Source organism: Tupaia chinensis, unplaced genomic scaffold (genome assembly GCF_000334495.1).
Source record: "Tupaia chinensis unplaced genomic scaffold, TupChi_1.0 Scaffold000045_1, whole genome shotgun sequence".
Taxonomy (NCBI): Eukaryota; Metazoa; Chordata; class Mammalia; order Scandentia; family Tupaiidae; genus Tupaia; species Tupaia belangeri.
This window is the reverse complement of record NW_006159501.1, coordinates 1,213,290-1,233,461: the sequence shown is the minus strand read 5'-3', so window position 1 is coordinate 1,233,461 and position 20,172 is coordinate 1,213,290. Positions and strand designations below refer to the sequence as shown.

General features: G+C 37.4%; 1 protein-coding gene across 1 annotated transcript in view; it reads left to right on the top strand.

The window, feature by feature from the left end:
* GEN1 (GEN1 structure-specific endonuclease) overlaps window positions 1–20,172 on the top strand; it is a 39,968-nt gene that overhangs the window by 3,154 nt on the left and 16,642 nt on the right. The window contains exons 2-7 of the mRNA XM_027773414.1: window positions 6,837–7,029; window positions 8,507–8,693; window positions 10,910–11,086; window positions 13,417–13,527; window positions 15,795–15,868; window positions 20,128–20,169. Of these exons, the coding sequence (XP_027629215.1) occupies window positions 6,869–7,029; window positions 8,507–8,693; window positions 10,910–11,086; window positions 13,417–13,527; window positions 15,795–15,868; window positions 20,128–20,169 (752 nt within the window). The 5' untranslated portion in view covers window positions 6,837–6,868. The remainder of the gene's footprint in view (window positions 1–6,836; window positions 7,030–8,506; window positions 8,694–10,909; window positions 11,087–13,416; window positions 13,528–15,794; window positions 15,869–20,127; window positions 20,170–20,172) is intronic.

Genomic DNA, 20,172 nt, shown 5'->3' with positions numbered 1-20,172 from the left:
CAGAAATTTATGTTCTTCCTACCAAGCAATAATTTCTGAAGTAGAGTGATTACTTTTTTTTTCCATTCCAAGCTACCAAAATTGGTCATGGGATTCAAAGGATATTAGGATGTTGTCACTTATCTGGTTTTTAATACCTCCCGTTTCGTGTAGAAGCTAAATATCTTTTTCAGGTCATATAGCTAAGTTGTGTATCCCCTACCTAAAACCCTAGGCTTATTCTATCCCAACGTTCAGCACTGTTCACTAAACTAAGTAAATTGAACTATTCATGGGTTATAAAGTTTGCTATGTGTTTTGACTTTGTTAGTTCATGTAAATAAGCTAGATAAATTTAAGCCATTAATAGTTTTATAAAGTTCTTTGCTATGTGCTGTTCTAACTTCATTGATGCCTTTTTCTTTTTTGAAGAGGTTTGTTTTTTTTTTGCTATAGGGTGCATGAACTCACCAGAAAGAGAGAGAGAAAGTGAGAAATCACCCCCCAAGGGCGAATGGCCAAGCCACAATCCCTTCTCCTCCATTCTCCGCTCAGGATCTTGGGCATGCATGCACACGCACCGGCGTGAGTTTAAGCCACCGGGTCCGGGACTCGCACCAGGTCGACTACATAGGAGTCCAGCGACATAGCCATTACTCTAACTGCTGGTCCTGATGCCCGTAAGTTTCTTATATCCTCAATCTCAAGAGTTGTGAATATGTTATAACTTTTTGTATGTAATGTGTATTTGATTGCATAATCAAAGTGACATCAATAAAATTATTATGAAAGATTTTAGTAAGGACTCACCAAATCCTACACCACAAAAATTTCATATTTCATCCTATTAAAAAATAAAGCAGGGGCCAGGAGGTGACATAGTGGTTAAAGTGCTGGACTGCTACGTGGCTGACTGTGGTTCAAGTCCTAGATCCAGTAGCTTGAAACTCATGCCAGCTACAAGTACGTACATGCCCAAAATCCTAAGAGGAGAATGGCGAAGAGATTGCTGTGTGGCTGTCCTCTCTCAGTTGTGATTTCTCTTTTCCTATCACTGTCTCTCTCCAGAGAGACACAAATACCATATGCAAAAAACCTGCAAGAAAGGACCAACAGATGGCATAATGGTCACTAGACTCTCACGTAGTCAACCGTGGGTCAAGTACCAAACCTGGAGGCGTAAAACTTATACCAAGTGTGTGTGTGTATGTGTGTGCATGCCCAAAATCCCAAGAGTTGACTGGAGGAGAGTGGAGAGTGGATTGCAAGGAAGTCATCCTCCATGGGGGGCTGGGGTGATTTGTCACTTTCTTTGTCTCTTATCTCTGGCAAATGCACACACCCTACAGCAGAAATCTCAAGGGGAAAAAAAACTTATATAAAAACAAGACAATATAGACAATATCCATAGTCTGTTTTGGGAAGATTTGATATGTGTAGTATTTTTAAATTTCACTTAATGCTAAGCTATTTTCAAGTAACCTCGGATTAATTATGACCTCATGTAAGAACCATCTGTTCTATCTTTTCAGTGTAATTGTACTTTAGTATCTTAAAAGCTGTTACATTCTGTCCTTATTTGGGATTTTTTTATGCTCTACAGTTTTACTTATTGCTACATAATATTACTTCCAGAAGGACAACTTACACAAAGAAATTGTTACAAGGAATGGAAGACAATAGATAGAAATAGCTATTTTCAGGGCCAGAAGATGGCACAGTGGTTATGGCATAGCAATTATGGAGTAGCAGTTACATCACCAGATTCCTACATGGCCAACCATAGTTCCAGTCCCTGACCTGGGGGCTTTATACTCACACCAGGCACGTGTGCATGTGTACCCAAGAAGCCAGGAGGAGAATGGAGGAGAAGGGATTACAGCATGGCTATCCTCCCTGGGGTGTGATTTCTCACTTTCTATCTCTCTGTCTCTCCAGTGAGCACATGTGCCCTATAGCAAAAAATCTCTCTCTCAAAAAAAAAAAAGGGAAATTATCTCCATTTGTTGATGACATCATTATATACATAGAAAATCCAAAAGACTCCACACACACACACACAAAGAAAAAAAAATAGAAAAATCAGCTCTTAAGTGGATCAAAGATCTAAACCCAAGACCTCAAACTATAAAACTACTGATGGAAAGCGCAGGGACAACTCTTGGAGACATCAGAGTAGGATAAGCCTTATTAAATAATGCCCCTGAAATACAGGCAGTAATCCCAACAATTAGATAAGGAGAATTATGTCAGATTAAAGAACTTCTGTACAGCAACAGAAACAGTAATTAGAGTGAAGAGATAACTCTCAGAATGGGAGAATACGTTTGCAAATTATGCTTCAGATAAGAGATTGATAACTAGAATATACAGGGAACTCAAGCAGCTTACCCGCAACCTTCCCCCAAAAAAAGAGCAACCCATTTAAAAGATGGGAAAATGAGCTGTCTCTCTGGCAAGCACATGCACCCTATAGCAAAAATCTTTTTAAGGAAAAAAAAATAAAACCAAGTTTACTATGGGAGGGAGGAAGGAAAAAAAAGTATATTTAATTGACAAAAAAATTGAGAAACTTTGCTGGTGATAATGTACATAGTAATATCTTTATCTTGACTGATATGCATAGTATTCATGCTGGAAAAAGAAATGTATACTGTAAAGAGATTTGTGATTAAATTAAATAATAATAATAAACAATTAAAAAAAAATAAAGAACCAGACTGAAGGTGTGTTTAACTTTCAGGCACTTATAAATTTGTACAACATTGCTTTATAATTTGACCCATGAATTTTAGGCATATATGGTAACTAATATTTAGGCAAGAAGCAAGCCATCTAAGGATTTCTAGTTTATTTCCCCAACTCCCTACAGAAAAACCTACACTCAGTTGTGATTTCTCTTTCCCTATCACTGTCTCTCTCCAGAGAGACACAAATACCATATGCAAAAAACCTGCAAGAAAGGACCAACAGATGGCATAATGGTCACTAGACTCTCACGTAGTCAACCGTGGGTCAAGTACCAAACCTGGAGGCGTAAAACTTATACCAAGTGTGTGTGTGTATGTGTGTGCATGCCCAAAATCCCAAGAGTTGACTGGAGGAGAGTGGAGAGTGGATTGCAAGGAAGTCATCCTCCATGGGGGGCTGGGGTGATTTGTCACTTTCTTTGTCTCTTATCTCTGGCAAATGCACACACCCTACAGCAGAAATCTCAAGGGGAAAAAAAACTTATATAAAAACAAGACAATATAGACAATATCCATAGTCTGTTTTGGGAAGATTTGATATGTGTAGTATTTTTAAATTTCACTTAATGCTAAGCTATTTTCAAGTAACCTCGGATTAATTATGACCTCATGTAAGAACCATCTGTTCTATCTTTTCAGTGTAATTGTACTTTAGTATCTTAAAAGCTGTTACATTCTGTCCTTATTTGGGATTTTTTTATGCTCTACAGTTTTACTTATTGCTACATAATATTACTTCCAGAAGGACAACTTACACAAAGAAATTGTTACAAGGAATGGAAGACAATAGATAGAAATAGCTATTTTCAGGGCCAGAAGATGGCACAGTGGTTATGGCATAGCAATTATGGAGTAGCAGTTACATCACCAGATTCCTACATGGCCAACCATAGTTCCAGTCCCTGACCTGGGGGCTTTATACTCACACCAGGCACGTGTGCATGTGTACCCAAGAAGCCAGGAGGAGAATGGAGGAGAAGGGATTACAGCATGGCTATCCTCCCTGGGGTGTGATTTCTCACTTTCTATCTCTCTGTCTCTCCAGTGAGCACATGTGCCCTATAGCAAAAAATCTCTCTCTCAAAAAAAAAAAAGGGAAATTATCTCCATTTGTTGATGACATCATTATATACATAGAAAATCCAAAAGACTCCACACACACACACACAAAGAAAAAAAAATAGAAAAATCAGCTCTTAAGTGGATCAAAGATCTAAACCCAAGACCTCAAACTATAAAACTACTGATGGAAAGCGCAGGGACAACTCTTGGAGACATCAGAGTAGGATAAGCCTTATTAAATAATGCCCCTGAAATACAGGCAGTAATCCCAACAATTAGATAAGGAGAATTATGTCAGATTAAAGAACTTCTGTACAGCAACAGAAACAGTAATTAGAGTGAAGAGATAACTCTCAGAATGGGAGAATACGTTTGCAAATTATGCTTCAGATAAGAGATTGATAACTAGAATATACAGGGAACTCAAGCAGCTTACCCGCAACCTTCCCCCAAAAAAAGAGCAACCCATTTAAAAGATGGGAAAATGAGCTGTCTCTCTGGCAAGCACATGCACCCTATAGCAAAAATCTTTTTAAGGAAAAAAAAATAAAACCAAGTTTACTATGGGAGGGAGGAAGGAAAAAAAAGTATATTTAATTGACAAAAAAATTGAGAAACTTTGCTGGTGATAATGTACATAGTAATATCTTTATCTTGACTGATATGCATAGTATTCATGCTGGAAAAAGAAATGTATACTGTAAAGAGATTTGTGATTAAATTAAATAATAATAATAAACAATTAAAAAAAAATAAAGAACCAGACTGAAGGTGTGTTTAACTTTCAGGCACTTATAAATTTGTACAACATTGCTTTATAATTTGACCCATGAATTTTAGGCATATATGGTAACTAATATTTAGGCAAGAAGCAAGCCATCTAAGGATTTCTAGTTTATTTCCCCAACTCCCTACAGAAAAACCTACACTTTCTTAAGGTTTTTATATGGAATTTTTTAAAAATGAAGCAGCACAAAGGAATATACATCATTTTGAAGAGCAATTCTTGATATCTCTGAAATGTAGTGTTCCTAATATATTGCCAATTTTCTATCTTTTTATTTTAAAATTTGGAGGCTTTGTTCTTAATGAATTATATATTAGTTTATTTATTACTGTTATTTTTTTAATTTGACTAGAGAGAGAGGGAAAGTGAAAGTAAGCCACCTGGTCTGGAACTCAAACTGCAGTCAGCCATGTGGGAACCAGCACCTCAACTACCACACCACCTGCCAGCCCTGGGAGTCTGTTCTTTATCAATACATATAGATCTGCCCTATTTTTTATTTGATGCATTCTTAATCCACTGTTTTGACATAACAATGTAGTTAATCCTCTGCTGACACTTGTTCCTTCCCAGTATCATACTATTTAAATAGTGCTACAGTGGATATTGTATATGAATTTTCACACATCTAACAGTGTATCTTAAATCCCTACAAGAGGTATTACTAAATCCCAGATACCTGCATTTAAAATTTTGACCATTAAAGTAGGGGTCAAATTAAAGTGAAATCAGTTATGATAATGTTCCTCCAGAGAGTGAAACTGTATAATTTCCTTCAACAGCAGTCTATTCGAATACCCATCATGAGTTACAAAAGAAAAGCAAAACTATCAAACTAGAAAGAATTTCCCTCAAACATTTGAGTTTTGTACATTCTCATGGTTAATACTTTTAAACATATCATTTCTCTTCATAATAATGCCATAGAAAATAGGTGTGCCCCACACTTGTCCAGAATTAACTACAGCTTTTCAACTCTGAATTCATGCCACACTGCTATACTCAATCAGTGGGGCTTCTTGTGAAATGGACAATATCAGCACTGGACTACCAGTCACTACCCAAAGCATTTAAACCTATTATTTTTCTTTGTAAAGTGACATCTGCAGACGCATGAGCCAGAAATTCATAAAACTGAGTGCACAAGGTACTACTCATGTGGCACTGGCCACATTGTAAAATGAAGATTCAGAAAAGCAAAGACAAAATAACAGCAGTTTTCTTTGAACATCTGTACTTTGAGAACAGTTATAAAGGATTCTAAAGGAAGAGACTATATCAATAGTACCTCTTAGGTTTCTGCATCAAAGTGATAGCCTTCTGACTTAATATATTTTTGTCTCACGTTTTTGGAATGAGCTGAAGTCACTATTCAGAGAGTAATTTGGATTATATTTATATGGTCAGACCAATTGTTATTGCAAATACTATAGTGTCTATCAAATTAAACAAAGGAAAAGAAAAACAGATATAAATGTTTAACAAGGAAAAGCGGTCCATAACAAATACCAAGCCAGGTAGCAATAGCTTTAATAACATTAATAGCTTAATAACATTAAGACCATTTTGTTTTTTGAATTTTTTTTTTTTTTCTATAGGAACATATGTGATCTTGCAATTTAAAAAGCCAGGGATCTTGTTAGAAAAGATGACTCCTGGGGCTGGCAGGTGGCATGGTGGTAATTGTGCCGAACTTCCACGTGGCCAGCCAGGATTTAAGTACTGCACCTGGCAACTTGCTTTCTCACTTTCTCTCTCTCTTTCTCTCTCTGGTTAAATTTTTAAAATAATAATTTTTAAAGAGAAAATAATAACTTCATATCACTCCCAAATCTTGTTTCTTATTCTTTCTCCACTTTCCTGTCAAAATTTTTCTTCATTAATCACTTGTTTTTTTCTTTAACTTGTGTTCATGCTTCCTTGATTTTTGTTTTGTTTTGTTTTTTTCCTGATCATGTAAGTGGACTAGTCCCATTCTCTTTCTAGATATGTAACTCAGAGACAGTTCTCAAATAGACCAAAATTATTTATAGTACCTATGCTTTCTATCCAACTCTGTATTTTTTAGCGCTTGTTATTAACTGGAATAAAGCCAGTTGCACTGTTCTTAATGTTTCAGGTGGTGTTGATTCATTTTGAAACACTAAAGAAAGAAATGAAGAGAAGCCTCTATTTATGAAGTATCCCAAATTATAATAGGTTGTTTGAATCCATCCCTCTTCTGAGCTTCTGTTTTATTTATTTATTTTTTTGTAAAGTGTGTTTCAAATAACAGCATATAATCACCAGAATGGGAGTGAATGACTTGTGGCAAATTTTGGAGCCTGTTAAGCAACACATTGATTTGCATAATCTTGTTGGGAAAAGCATTGCTGTTGACCTTAGTCTTTGGGTATGTGAAGCACAAACAGTCAAAAAAATGATCGGAACCGTCATGAAGCCCCACCTCAGGTATGGTACAATTTTATAAGCAGTCTTGACATCTTGGCTTTATCTGTTTTACATTCTGAGATCTTAAAATATATTTAACCTGTATAGATCTGTCTAATTTATATTGAAGACACAGATTTTTACTTCTCTGAAATTGACTCATATGCAAGGGTACTTTAAAAGAACATGGAATGGGACCAGCAGTTAGCGTAATGGCTATGTCGCCGGACTCCCACGTAGTCGACTGCGGTTCGCGTCCGGACCCGGTGGCTTAAAACTCACGCCAGGCGCGTGTGCGTGCATGCCCAAGATCCCAAGAGGAGAATGGAGGAGAAGGGATTGCAGCGTGGCCATCCCCCCTAGGGGGTGATTTCTCGCTTTCTGTCTCTATGTCTCTCTGTCTGTCTGGCAAGCGCACGTGCCTTATAGTGAAAAACCTCTACAAAAAAAAAAAAAAAGGAATGGGACCAGCAGTTAGCGTAATGGCTATGTCCCCGGACTCCCGGTCTGACCCGGTGGCTTAAAACTCACGCCGGCAGTGTGCATGCATGCCCAAGATCCCGAGAGAAGAGTGGAGGAGAAGGGATTGCAGCGTGGCCATCCCCCCTAGGGGGTGATTTCTCGCTTTCTGTCTCTATGTCTCTCTGTCTGTCTGGCAAACGTACACGCCCTATACCAAAAACCTCTCCCAAAAAAAAAAAAAAAAGAACACGGAACAATGGAATTTAAGTACTGACTTATTGGGGCAAGCAGGTGGCCTGGTGTCTTAAATATATATTTTTTGAAGTCCCCCTTGTATCTCTCTTCTACTTAACATACATTTAATATGCTTTGGTTACTAAAAGCCAGAGATTTGAGAGCCATTGACTCCCTGTTTTCTCTCTCCCACGTACGGTCCATTAGCACGTCTTGCCAGTTCTACTTTATGTTCACAAATGTCTCTCAATATCAGCCCAGCCTGTGGTGTTGTGGTTAAGGTGGCCGGATCCCATGCGGCCAACTGCGGGTTTTGAATCCTGGACCCAGGAGCCAACATCCCCCCCTGGGGAGGGGGGCTGATTTCTTACTTTCTCGCCTTTTTTCTCTTTTTTTCTGTCTCTGTCTCCAGCAAGTGCTACATGCCTTGTAGCAAAAAAAAAAAAAAAAAAAAAAAAAACCTTATAACCTTATAAAAATAAATTCTCTCAATATCCAAAGACAACATCTCCATCTGTGCTAACCTCATTTCTCATATGTGCTGCCCAAGTAACAGCTGCACTTCTTCCTCTGCACTTAACTTCCTCCTCCAAACTGTTTTCCACATAGCGTTACAATTGTCATAGATCTCTCTTACCTAAAAGCATTCAATGGTTTCCCATGCCATTTAAAATCTTAATAAGTAAAATGTTATTACATGTATCATTTTGATACTAATTTTCTTTCCTCTATGTCATACTGCTATTTTGACTTTTGCTATCAATATATGGTGATTAATATATTACTAATTTACATATTTCAGGAACTTATTTTTTCGTATCTCTTATCTGACACAAATGGATGTAAAATTGGTATTTGTTATGGAAGGAGAACCACCAAAGCTGAAAGCTGATGTCATAAGCAAGAGGAATCAGATTCGGTATGGGCCTTCGGGAAAAACTTGGTCTCAGAAAAGAGGGAGATCACAGTTTAAATCAGTTTTAAGAGAGGTGAGCATTCAGATTTAAGTCAATAATTCTGATTTGAATAGAAGAGTACATTTTACTCCAATAAAGTTTGTCATCTTTAATACTCATTAACCTTACTATGAATAGAACACCAGTGTGAATAGAAAAGGTAATTTATGTTTTGGAGTGTTACTAACCTGAGTTTAAGTCCCAGCATTGGCATTTAAAAGATCTGAGACACTGAGCAAGGTTTTTATCCTCTCTCTTGGGACCAGCAAATGGCGTAATGGTTACATCACTGGACTCCCCACATAGTTGACCGTGGTTCAAGTTCCAGACCTGGCAACTTAAAACTCATACTGAGCACATGTGCATGCGTGCCCAAGATCCCAAGAGAATGGAGAAGAAGGGACTGTCATGTGGCCATCCCCTTCTCAGGGGGTGATTTCACACTTTCTATCTCTGTCTCTCCAGCGAGCTCACATACCCTATAGCAAAAATCTCTCTCAAAAATTTTTTCTACCCTCTTTACCTCATTTCCTATTCTGTGAAGTGAAGAAATAATAATAATTTATAAGAATACAATAAAACCAAAGAAAGTAATATCTTTTTTATTTTAGAATTATTTATCTTTTTTTTTTTTTTAATTTGACCAGAGAGGGACAAAGTGAGAGAGTGAGAGAAAGTAAGAAAGCAAGCCATCAGTCCAGGACTCAAAACACAGTTGATCCTGTGGGAGTCCAATATCCTTAACCACCACACCACCTGCCAACCCACAGAGAAAGTATTATCTAAAAATACTAATACACTGGGGCTAGCAGGTTGCATGGTGGTTAGGATGCTGGATTCCCACATGGTCAACTATGGCTCCAGTGTCAGACCTGAAAGCTTGCTTTCTCACTTTCCTTCTCTATCTTTTTCTGGTGAGTTCATGTGCCCTATAGCAAATTTATAAATAATATTAATAAATCTTTTTAGGACAAGATACTAGGACTTCATCATGTTACCCTTTATAAAATCTTCATCATCAATTTTTTTGAATTATTTGAAAACCATAAGAAGCTATTTTGTTTGTCTGTTTTGGATGTGTGTTTATATATATATATATATATTTAAAGAGCTGTCATAATAATGCAAATTTAGTTTCTTTATTTCATGAGAGCAAGATAACACCCTCACCAGGGTCTCACACTTCTATTAACCTCCGCACCCAATAGCCAGCCAGGATCATGGGCATGTATGTGCATGTAAGCATGTACAGGATCACCCAGGAACTAAAACCATATCTTCCACTACCACTGTGCTTCTATGTCTGGATCATTGCACATATAATTTTTATCTTGGGCTTAACATGTCATACCTATAATTTCCTACTATTAGATTATATCTAAAATCATAACATTTGTACAACACACATGAAGCTATGAATCTTTCCCCTGATTGTATTGTTTGCTTTTTAGTTTCTATTATACATGAAATTATGATAAACATTTTTTGTGTACGGAACTTGTTCTTATGATTTGGGGTGCTAGATAAAATTACACAAAGTAAGGGGACCAGCATTTGGTGTAGTGGTTAAAGCACTGGACTCCCACATAGCCAAACATGGTTTGAGTCTCAGACCCAGTGGTTTGAAAATTACACTAGAGGGATCAGCAGGTGGCATGATTAAGGTGTTAGACTCCCAAATGGCTGGCCCCTAGAAGATGAATTTTTTAAAAAAGTAAGTTTAGGGGCCAGCAGGTGACGTAGGAGGTTAAAGAGGCCGATCTCACATGGCTGACTCTATGGTTCAAGTCCTGGGTCTGGCTGCTTGAAAAACATACCAGACATGTGTGCATGTGTGCCCAAAATCCCAAGAGGAGAATGGAAGAGAAAGGATTACAATGTGGCCATCCCCACATGGAGAATGATTTATCATATTTCCTCTCTCTCTCCCCAGAAAGCACATATCCCCTATAGCAAACTGAAAATTAAAATAAAAAATACTAAAATCTCACAGTTGCCTTGTGAGAGCCAGTTGTCTTAACTTCCCGGCCATCTGTTGGTCCAATTTTAATTTTTATTATCACACCTAAAACTTTAACAGTCATTCCTTAGTGGCATCAAGTAGTCAGCATTCAAATGTCTAAGCGTTTCTTAAATATTTTAAAAACACCTATATAGCTACAATTAGTATTTGTAATGTGGAATAAATTAAACAGAAGAAACTATCAATAAAACACTCTTAATTTCTTATAACTACTTTCTGTTTTCAGTGCCTTGATATGCTAGAATGCTTAGGAATCCCCTGGGTTCAAGCTGCTGGGGAAGCAGAAGCCATGTGTGCCTACCTCAATGCTTGTGGATATGTAGATGGCTGCCTCACCAATGATGGAGATGCTTTCCTTTATGGGGCCCAGACTGTTTACAGGAATTTCACTATGAATACAAAGGTATTTTGTTTTTCTCCCTCTCAACATTTGTTTACAGATTACCTTTTTTTAAAGGACTGATTAGGGCCACTGAAGTACACAGTAGTTAAAGCAACTAGGTTCCAAGGTGACTAAGAGCCCAGTTTGAATCCCAGACCAAAAGCTTGAAAACCTCACCAGGTATTTGTGCATGCATGACCAAAATCTTTAACAGCTAACAGAGAAAGGGATTTACAATCATCCTCCCTTGGGGGTTGGGGGAAGCAACTACTTACTTTCTCTCTCCCTCTCTCTTTCCCCCACCAAGTGCACATACCCTATAGCAAGTTTTAAAATAAAGTACTGTTTAAATTAAATAATGAAATAATATATGTAAATTGTTTGCCATAAGGCCTGACTCATAGCAATTGCTAGATAAAATTCTTACTGTTCTTAAAAATAGCATTGCCACCATAGTTCATGCTCTTCAAAATGTAGATTTTTCTCCTAAGGGCTTATTTCACATGCTGTAATTTTAAATCAGTTTCAATAATGTCACAGAATTACATTTGAGGGGCCAGCGGATGGCATAATGGTTACATCTCTGGATTCCCATCTAGTTGAACTCAATTCAATTCCCGGACCCAGCAACTTGAAACTCAACACTGGGCGCGTGTGCATACATGCCCCAAATTCCAAGAGGATAATGGAGATGGGGGGATTGTGGCATGGCCATCCATCTTGGGAGTGATCTCTTGCTTTCTGTCTCTCTCTCTCTCTGTCGAGCACATATCCCCTATAGCAAAAATCTCTCTAAAAAAAAAAGAAAAGAAAAAACACACACACACACAGAATTGCATTTGAAATGTACTGCTTTGACCCAGAATTTTCAGTTTTAGAATTTCAGTCTCAAAAATGCCTCCAAATATTCAAGGAAGGATATACAAGGATGTTCATTGTAGAAATAATAATAATAAAAAAAATTGGCAGACAAATGTTCATTAATAGGGAGATAGTTAAATATTCTGCAGTCATGGTTCACAGCCAAGGAGTTACAGAAGATATTTTGGCTGTTACAGTTCAGGGTTGGGTAAAGGACATTACAGCATTACAGTGTAACATTAGGAAGTTTGGGGCCAGGCAAACAACCTCTAGCCAAACAGTTTTGTTATCATTCCCAAAGTGCTAATAGAAAGTGCATTGAGAAAAACTTCCTCAAAGTCCACATGATGTAATACTAAGCAGTCATTAAAGAGAGTCCAGTGATATAACCACTATGCATCTACTGGTCCCAATAATTATACATTCAAGATAACTTTTTTTTTGCTATAGGGTGCCCGTGCGCTTGCCAGAAAGACAGACAGAGACAGAAAGCAAGAAATCACCCCGCCCCAGCACGGGGGGATGGCCATGCTGCAATCCCTTCTCCTCTATTCTCCTTTCAGGAGCTTGAGCACGCACACAACACATGCCTGGCATGAGTTTAAGCTACCGGATCCGGGACTCACACCAGGGTTGACTACATGGGAGTCCAGCGACATAGCCATTACGTCAACTGCTGGTCCCACATTTAAGATAACTTTGATAAGGTGAGCCAGCCCAATGGCCTATTGGTTAATCGAGCTAGATCCCACATAGGCCAACTGCACTGTTCAAATGTTGACCCCGGCAGCTTGAAAAAAACATCACGCATATGTAATACTAAGCAGTCATTAAAGAGAGTCCAGTGATATAACCACTATGCATCTACTGGTCCCAATAATTATACATTCAAGATAACTTTTTTTTTGCTATAGGGTGCCCGTGCGCTTGCCAGAAAGACAGACAGAGACAGAAAGCAAGAAATCACCCCGCCCCAGCACGGGGGGATGGCCATGCTGCAATCCCTTCTCCTCTATTCTCCTTTCAGGAGCTTGAGCACGCACACAACACATGCCTGGCATGAGTTTAAGCTACCGGATCCGGGACTCACACCAGGGTTGACTACATGGGAGTCCAGCGACATAGCCATTACGTCAACTGCTGGTCCCACATTTAAGATAACTTTGATAAGGTGAGCCAGCCCAATGGCCTATTGGTTAATCGAGCTAGATCCCACATAGGCCAACTGCACTGTTCAAATGTTGACCCCGGCAGCTTGAAAAAAACATCACGCATGTGTGCCCAAAATCCCAACAGGATGGGGAAAATACAGTGTGCCCAAACCCAATGAGGAGTGCTTTTTCCCTCTCCTTTCCCTCTCTCTGTTCCTGGTGAACACATTTGCCCCCTGATAAATTTTAAAAGAAATAAAAAAAACCAAAAAGATAATTTTGACAAATTATTGTTTTGTAATATTTTATGTGTAAATATTTTTTAAATCTTTTCTTCAGGACCCACACGTTGACTGTTATACAATGTCATGTATCAAGGATAAACTAGGTTTGGATAGAGATGCTCTGGTTGGATTAGCAATACTACTTGGCTGTGATTATCTTCCAAAGGTAAGTGGAAATCGTATTTATTTACTATTCATGCTGTCTGTTTTTTTAAGAATTATATTTTTAATTCATATATTATTATTATCACTGTCTTTAATTTGACTAGAGAGGGTTGAGCTCAAGAGGTTAGTAAAAAAGCAATCAAGCAGTTCCAGGACTCAAACTATGGTCAGCCATGTGAGAATCCAGCACCTTACCCACCATGCCACCTGCTGGCTCCTATACTGTCTTTTTGATACCTTACATGCTATATAAATATGAATATAATAAAAATCTAATTTAGAACCCAATTTTAGGCATAATAAGCTGTTTAGTAACTAAATAATCAGCCTTTCAGATGGTATTAAAAAGCTGAGACTTGTAGCACTGAACGTTGTAAAGTAGACTAGAATAATAAAGTAGTACCACAATTTGAACCTTAACAAACCACTACTATAAATTAAGACATTTGCATTCAAGCTTCACTAGCCTTTTAAAGAAATACAGAAATTATTCTTTTCTTGTATCATGCCAATGTTAGTTTCTATCACTTTTTTTATTCAGTTTTCAAAATCCATTGTAGCCTTCCAGTTGTGCACAGTTCAATGTCATTATTACTATTGCCAAGCAACATGATTATGGGGATAAGCTATCCATATTTCTATGCCTAAGCTAGCTTTGGGTTTTGTTTATGTAAATATTTCTATTTTAAGATGTACAGTATAGTACTTTGTAAAAAATAGGTATAATAGGTGAGTGATGAATAAAAAATTATGACAATAAACCCATTTTCTTAAAAACAGTGTTTAAAAGTATAGCATAGCGGGCTAGCTGGTTGCATGGTAGTTAAGGCAGTAGATTCCCACATGGCGGACTGCTGTTTGAGTCCTGGACCAGTGGCTAGAAAATCACAACAAACAAACAAATCTTTAAAATATATGTACATACATATAACATGACTGGTATGGTAGGTCTCTCTGTGTAGTCTCATTATGTCCCAACTGAACATTTCTGTTATGTTTACAAATAAGATACAAAGGTATCTTATTCATTTTACCTCTGTTCCCAAGAGAAGTAGAAAGAATGGCATATATTTTTTTCACATGAGTTTAGGAAAAAGAAAAAAATAGTAGGACAGTAAAATTGTTAATCCTAATTAACTAATCAGTGTGCAAGTATTTTAACACTGGTAGGTCTGTTGTTGTATGTACTGATTAAATAGCAGTAAGGCTTATAGAGACACATTCATAAATGATTTTTCTTTTTAGTTTGCTACAAGGCACAGGCACTTGCTGGAGAAAGGCAAAGAGAGAGAAAAACAGAAATCATTTCCCCAGGTGGGAGATGGCCATGCCACAATCCTTCCTTTTTCATTCCCTTTAAGGTTTCTGGGCATACATGCCAGCATGTTTTCCAAACCATCAGGTCTGTGTCCTGAACCACATAGTCGGCCCTCTGGGAACTAGCAGCCTTAACCACCATGCCACCACCTGGCATTCAGGAAACTGTACTATAAATACATGTTTATGTATATTTTCTTGTGTATTGGAACTTCATGCTTCTTTTAATTTTGTTCATTTTTAATTGTAAGATTTACCTTAGAACTCTCCTTTGTTCTCTTTTGATGTATGAGTATTTAAATATTAAGTGTTCATATAATTAAATGAAGTTTCTTTTTCTTGATTACAAATAGAGCATAAAACTAAAATATTACCAAAAGAATTAAAATTAACATAGGTGAATGCCTAAAATTTTATCCTTCCCTCTCCTTAAGTAAACACTGTCAGTGGTTTGACATATAACTGAATATTTTGTTCACATAGCAAACAATGTAATTGTTTAATTTACAAATCTAAGTCATAAAATACATATTGTGTCATTTTTGTTTTACACATAAGAATGTATCTTGCACATTTTTGTTTTACACATAAGAATGTATCTTGCACATCTGTTCTATTATTTTATAAGGAGTTACCTCATTGATCAATAGGGACACAATGAGACTACACAGAGAGACCTACCATACCAGTCATGTTATATGTGTATACATATATTTTAAAGATTTGTTTGTTTGTTTGTTTTGATTTTCTAGCCACTAGGCCAGGACTCAAACAGCAGTCCGCCATGTGGGAATCTACTGCCTTAACTACCATGCAACCAGCTAGCCCGCTATGCTATACTTTTAAACACTGTCTTTCAGCTACATAATCTTCCATAAAAATAATGTGGTACAATTTATTTAACCATTCCCCAGTGATTAAAATTTGAATTTTTATTTCCACTTTCTAAAGGGAGTCCCTGGAGTTGGAAAAGAGCAAGCATTGAAACTTATACAGATTTTGAAAGGGCAAAGTTTACTTCAGAGGTAACTAAAAAGTATTTTTTGTGTGGATTCTTATTCTTGTTGGCCTTAATAGTTAATATTACAAAAACGTTATGCTTTGTAAAGCTGGGTTTTATATTTTTAAACTGATTTATATTTTCATTTAAAATAATTTATATTTTTTATTATAAAATTCTTCAAAAAAAGAACAAGTATATTCTAAGCCAAACTGTATTTTTCAAAATGTATTATTGGGACCAACAGATGGCGTAACAGTTACATTGCTGGACTCCACGTAGTTGCCTGGGGGTCTGGTGACTTAAAACTCAGGCTGGGTGTGTGTGTGTCCATACCCAAAATCCTGAGAGGAGAATAGAAGAAAAGGAATTGCAGTGTGGCCACCCGCCTTGGGCGGGGGGAGGGGGGGGGGGTTTGTGTCTCTCCAGTGAGTATACACACCCTATAGCAAAAATGTCTCTGAAACAAATAAATAAATAAATGTATTATTGGGGCCAGGAGGTGATGTGGTAGTTAAAATGCTAGAGTCCAGCGTGGCTAACTGCAGTTCAAGTCGCAGACCTGGAGGCTGCTTTTTCACTTTCCCTCTCTGTCTCCCTCTGGCAAGGACACGTACTCAATAGCAAATTTAAAAAATAATAATGATAATAATAAATAAAATTAGGAGCAAGCAGGTAGAGTGGTAGTTGGAGTGCTGCACTCGCACATGGCCAACTACATTTAAGTCCTCTACCTGGTGGCTTGCTTTCCCACTTTCTTTCTCTTTCTCTCTTTTTCTGTCTGATGAGTACCTATGCCCTATGACAAATTAAAAAATAATAAGAACAAATAAGTGAAATTTTTCTTTTAAAATAAAGTAGGATATTTTATTAGCGCAATAAACACAATTAATATGATGTCAAATGCATGTATTATAACTATGGACATTTTGCCACAGGCTATTTTAGGTCATTTTATCAGCATATAAAGATAAATACAACGTTAAAATAATTACGTATGGGGGCCAGCAGGAGACGCAGTGGTTAAGGGCACTGGACACCCACATGGCCAACTATGATTCAAGTCCCAGACCTGGCGGCTATAGGGCACGTGCACTCACCAGAAAGATAGAGACAGACAGAAAGTAAGAAATCACCACTCAGGGGATAGGTTTTTATTAGAATTTTAACTTCTGGGGGACAAGCAGATGGCATGATGGTTATGTTACTGGATTCCCATATGGCCAACCACTGTTCGAGCCCCAGACCCAGAGGCCTGAAACTCAGGCTGGACATGTGTGCATACATGCCCAAAATCTCGAGGAAAATGGAGAAGGGATTGCAGTTTGACCATCCACCCTTGGGCTAATTTCTCGCTTTCTGTCTCTCTGGGGAGTGCATATGCCCTTAAAAAAAAATTAACTTATTGGGACCAGCAGTTAGCGTAATGACTATGTCGCTGGACTCCCACATAGTCAACCGCGGTTCACATCCCAGACCCGGTGGCTTAAAACTCATGCTGGGCACGTGTGCCTGCATGCCCAAGATCCCTAGAGGAGAATCGAGGAGAAGGGATTGCGGCGTGGCCATCCTCCCAGGGGTGATTTCTCGCTTTCTGTCTGCCTGGCAAGCGCACACGCCCTGTAGCAAAAACCTCTCCAAAAAAAAATAATGTATATGAATAGAGGAAAATAATTCCAAATACCTGATGATTCTTTTGGTAGTTTTATGTTAACCTAGAACTTTAGCCAGAAATGAAATCAGCTTTCCTTTGGTAGAAATATACATTTTTCAGGGGCCAGCAGGTGGCATGGTGGTTAAGGGCACTGGACTCCCATATGGTTGAGAGTAGTTCAAGTCACGGACCTGGCGGCTTGCTTTCTCACTTTCTCTCTTTCTCTTTCTGCCTGTCTCTAAATAAATAAAGGTAAACAATTCTTGAAAAAAAAGAAATATACATTTTTCTTTTTTCCCTTTTTTTTCCTAGGTTTTTGCCTTGGGGCAAGTACACTCACCAGAGAGACACAGAGAAAGCAAAAGTGATTAAACAGATAATATTGTTTTGCTATTTACATAGGAGACTAAGAAATTATTATTTTAAATTAATCTAGCTTTTTTAAATATATTTTTTACCCAGCTTAATGATTTATTTAGCTTTATACCTTACTCTTTGCTCCTATTTCTGATAGAGAAAAATGTTTATGTACATGATTCTCTTTGCCTTATACTCCAGCACACAGAGAAGAGATAGAAGACACATATACAAATCATTGTCCCCACATATTGCTCCCTAAGTTTAAGCTTCTTTTAAAAATGCTGAATAAATATGCATGTTAATGAGATATATATGATTATATATTATTCATACATACACTCACACACACACACACACACACACACACACATTTATCTAGTAATCTAGATACTTAGATACATATACATACTCTGCCTTCTTGTAATTCTGCTCTGTGGCTATGTTGAAAACTTGGAACTGCAGCCAGCAGGTGGTATGGTGGTGGGGCATTGGACTTATGCATATACATGGCCAACCATGGTTTAAGTCTCAGACCTGGTGGCTTGTTTTCTCTCTCTCTCTTTCTCTCTCTCTCTCTCTCTCTCACTCACTCACTCTCTCCCTCTCTCTCTGCCTCTCTATGGTGAGTGTGTTTACCCTATGGCTAATTGAAAAATAATAATAATGAGAAAATAGTCCAAAAAATGAGAATAACATATGAGAAATACTAGATACCATTAAACATCCAAACATCCAGCTAATCAGAATCCCAGAAGGTGAAGAGACTAATAAGGGCATTGATCATTTATTCCATGAAATCCTAGAAGAAAACTTTCCAAACCTAGAGAGGCATTCAAAGATCTACATCCAAGAAATACAAAGAACCCCAAATAGAATCAACCCAAGAAGATCTTCTCCAAGACACATTATAGCCAGTTGACCAAAACCACAGACAAAGACAAGATACTCAGACTGGCAAGAGAGAAATGACAGGTTAACTACAAAGGATATCCCATCAGCTAACAGCGGACCTCTCATCGGAAACAATGCAAGCAAGGAAAAAATGGAAAAATATATTCAAAGTGTTGAGTGAAAAATAATTTCAACCAAGAACACTATGCCCGGTAAGATTATCCTTCATATGGGAAGAGAAGAGAAGAACATTCTCAGATACACAAAGCCTGAAAGAATTTACCAACACCAGACCAGTTCTCCAAGAAGTTCTGAAGGGAGTCCTCTATCAGGAAAACTAAAGTCAGACACACAGAAATAAGAGTTTAAAAACATCTTAAAAAAAGGGCCAGCTTAATGGTAGGGACAAGTCCAGAGTTGAATATTATCTTCCAGAATTTAAACGGAAAGCTTGGACCACAACAGAAGTTAGATTAAGTACATGATACTGAGCTGATGAAATAGAATTTTGTGACTTTTGACTAAAATAATACTAATCTTTTTCTGTGCTTTGTACTCCAGAGATAAGGATTTTGTCTTCTCTTGATTGTCGGCAGATCTATTTACCTACTATTTGAACAGAATCCTAATCTGTTTCCTGGCTTGAAGTCTTAAGCAAAGTTTTCTTAACATTTTTTTATTTTCATTTATTAAAACTAAAACTGCCTTTCTTGAAATTAAAAAAAAAAAATTTAAGTACCTACTTAATGACCACAGTAAACTATATAGCCTCAACTAAGTGCTTTTCTATAGTATATTCAGTCTCACAGTTTCATGCCTAAAGTCAAACATTTGTTCACAGATAGCTGAAATTGATATTGAAAATAGATCAATTAAGATATTTTTGTTAACCAATAAAATGTGGGGGGAGAAACAAGGAATGGGAAGCAACTGCAGATACCAGAGATGGTGTGGGAGGAGGGTGGGAAATGGCAGAGGGTGAGAAATGGGGGGGAGGGGATCTATGTTTATGTGTGTGTATGTGTATTAAACAAATGGAAAATTTGTTGATAAACATGTATGACTAAGCCACTATACAGCATATTCTGGATGGGAAACTTCATTTTATATGCTGTGATGATGTTCAGTGAGTGGATATAGAATAAATAAATTCATAAAAAAAGAAAAAGAATAATAATGATGATAAATACAATTAAATAATATTTTTTAAAAACTTGTAACTGATAGTTTTCCCAGGTTAGTCTGACAACTTTGCCTACCACTGAACGGAGCCTTATTAGGTAAGTGAAAGGGAATAGAATAACCTGATCTTGGAGAGCATGACATTTCTGTGACCTTTTTTTTTTTTTCTTTTTTTTAAAAAAAAATATCTATTAAAGGTTTGAGCAGTGGAAAGAAAACTCTTCTTACTCTATTCCACAACC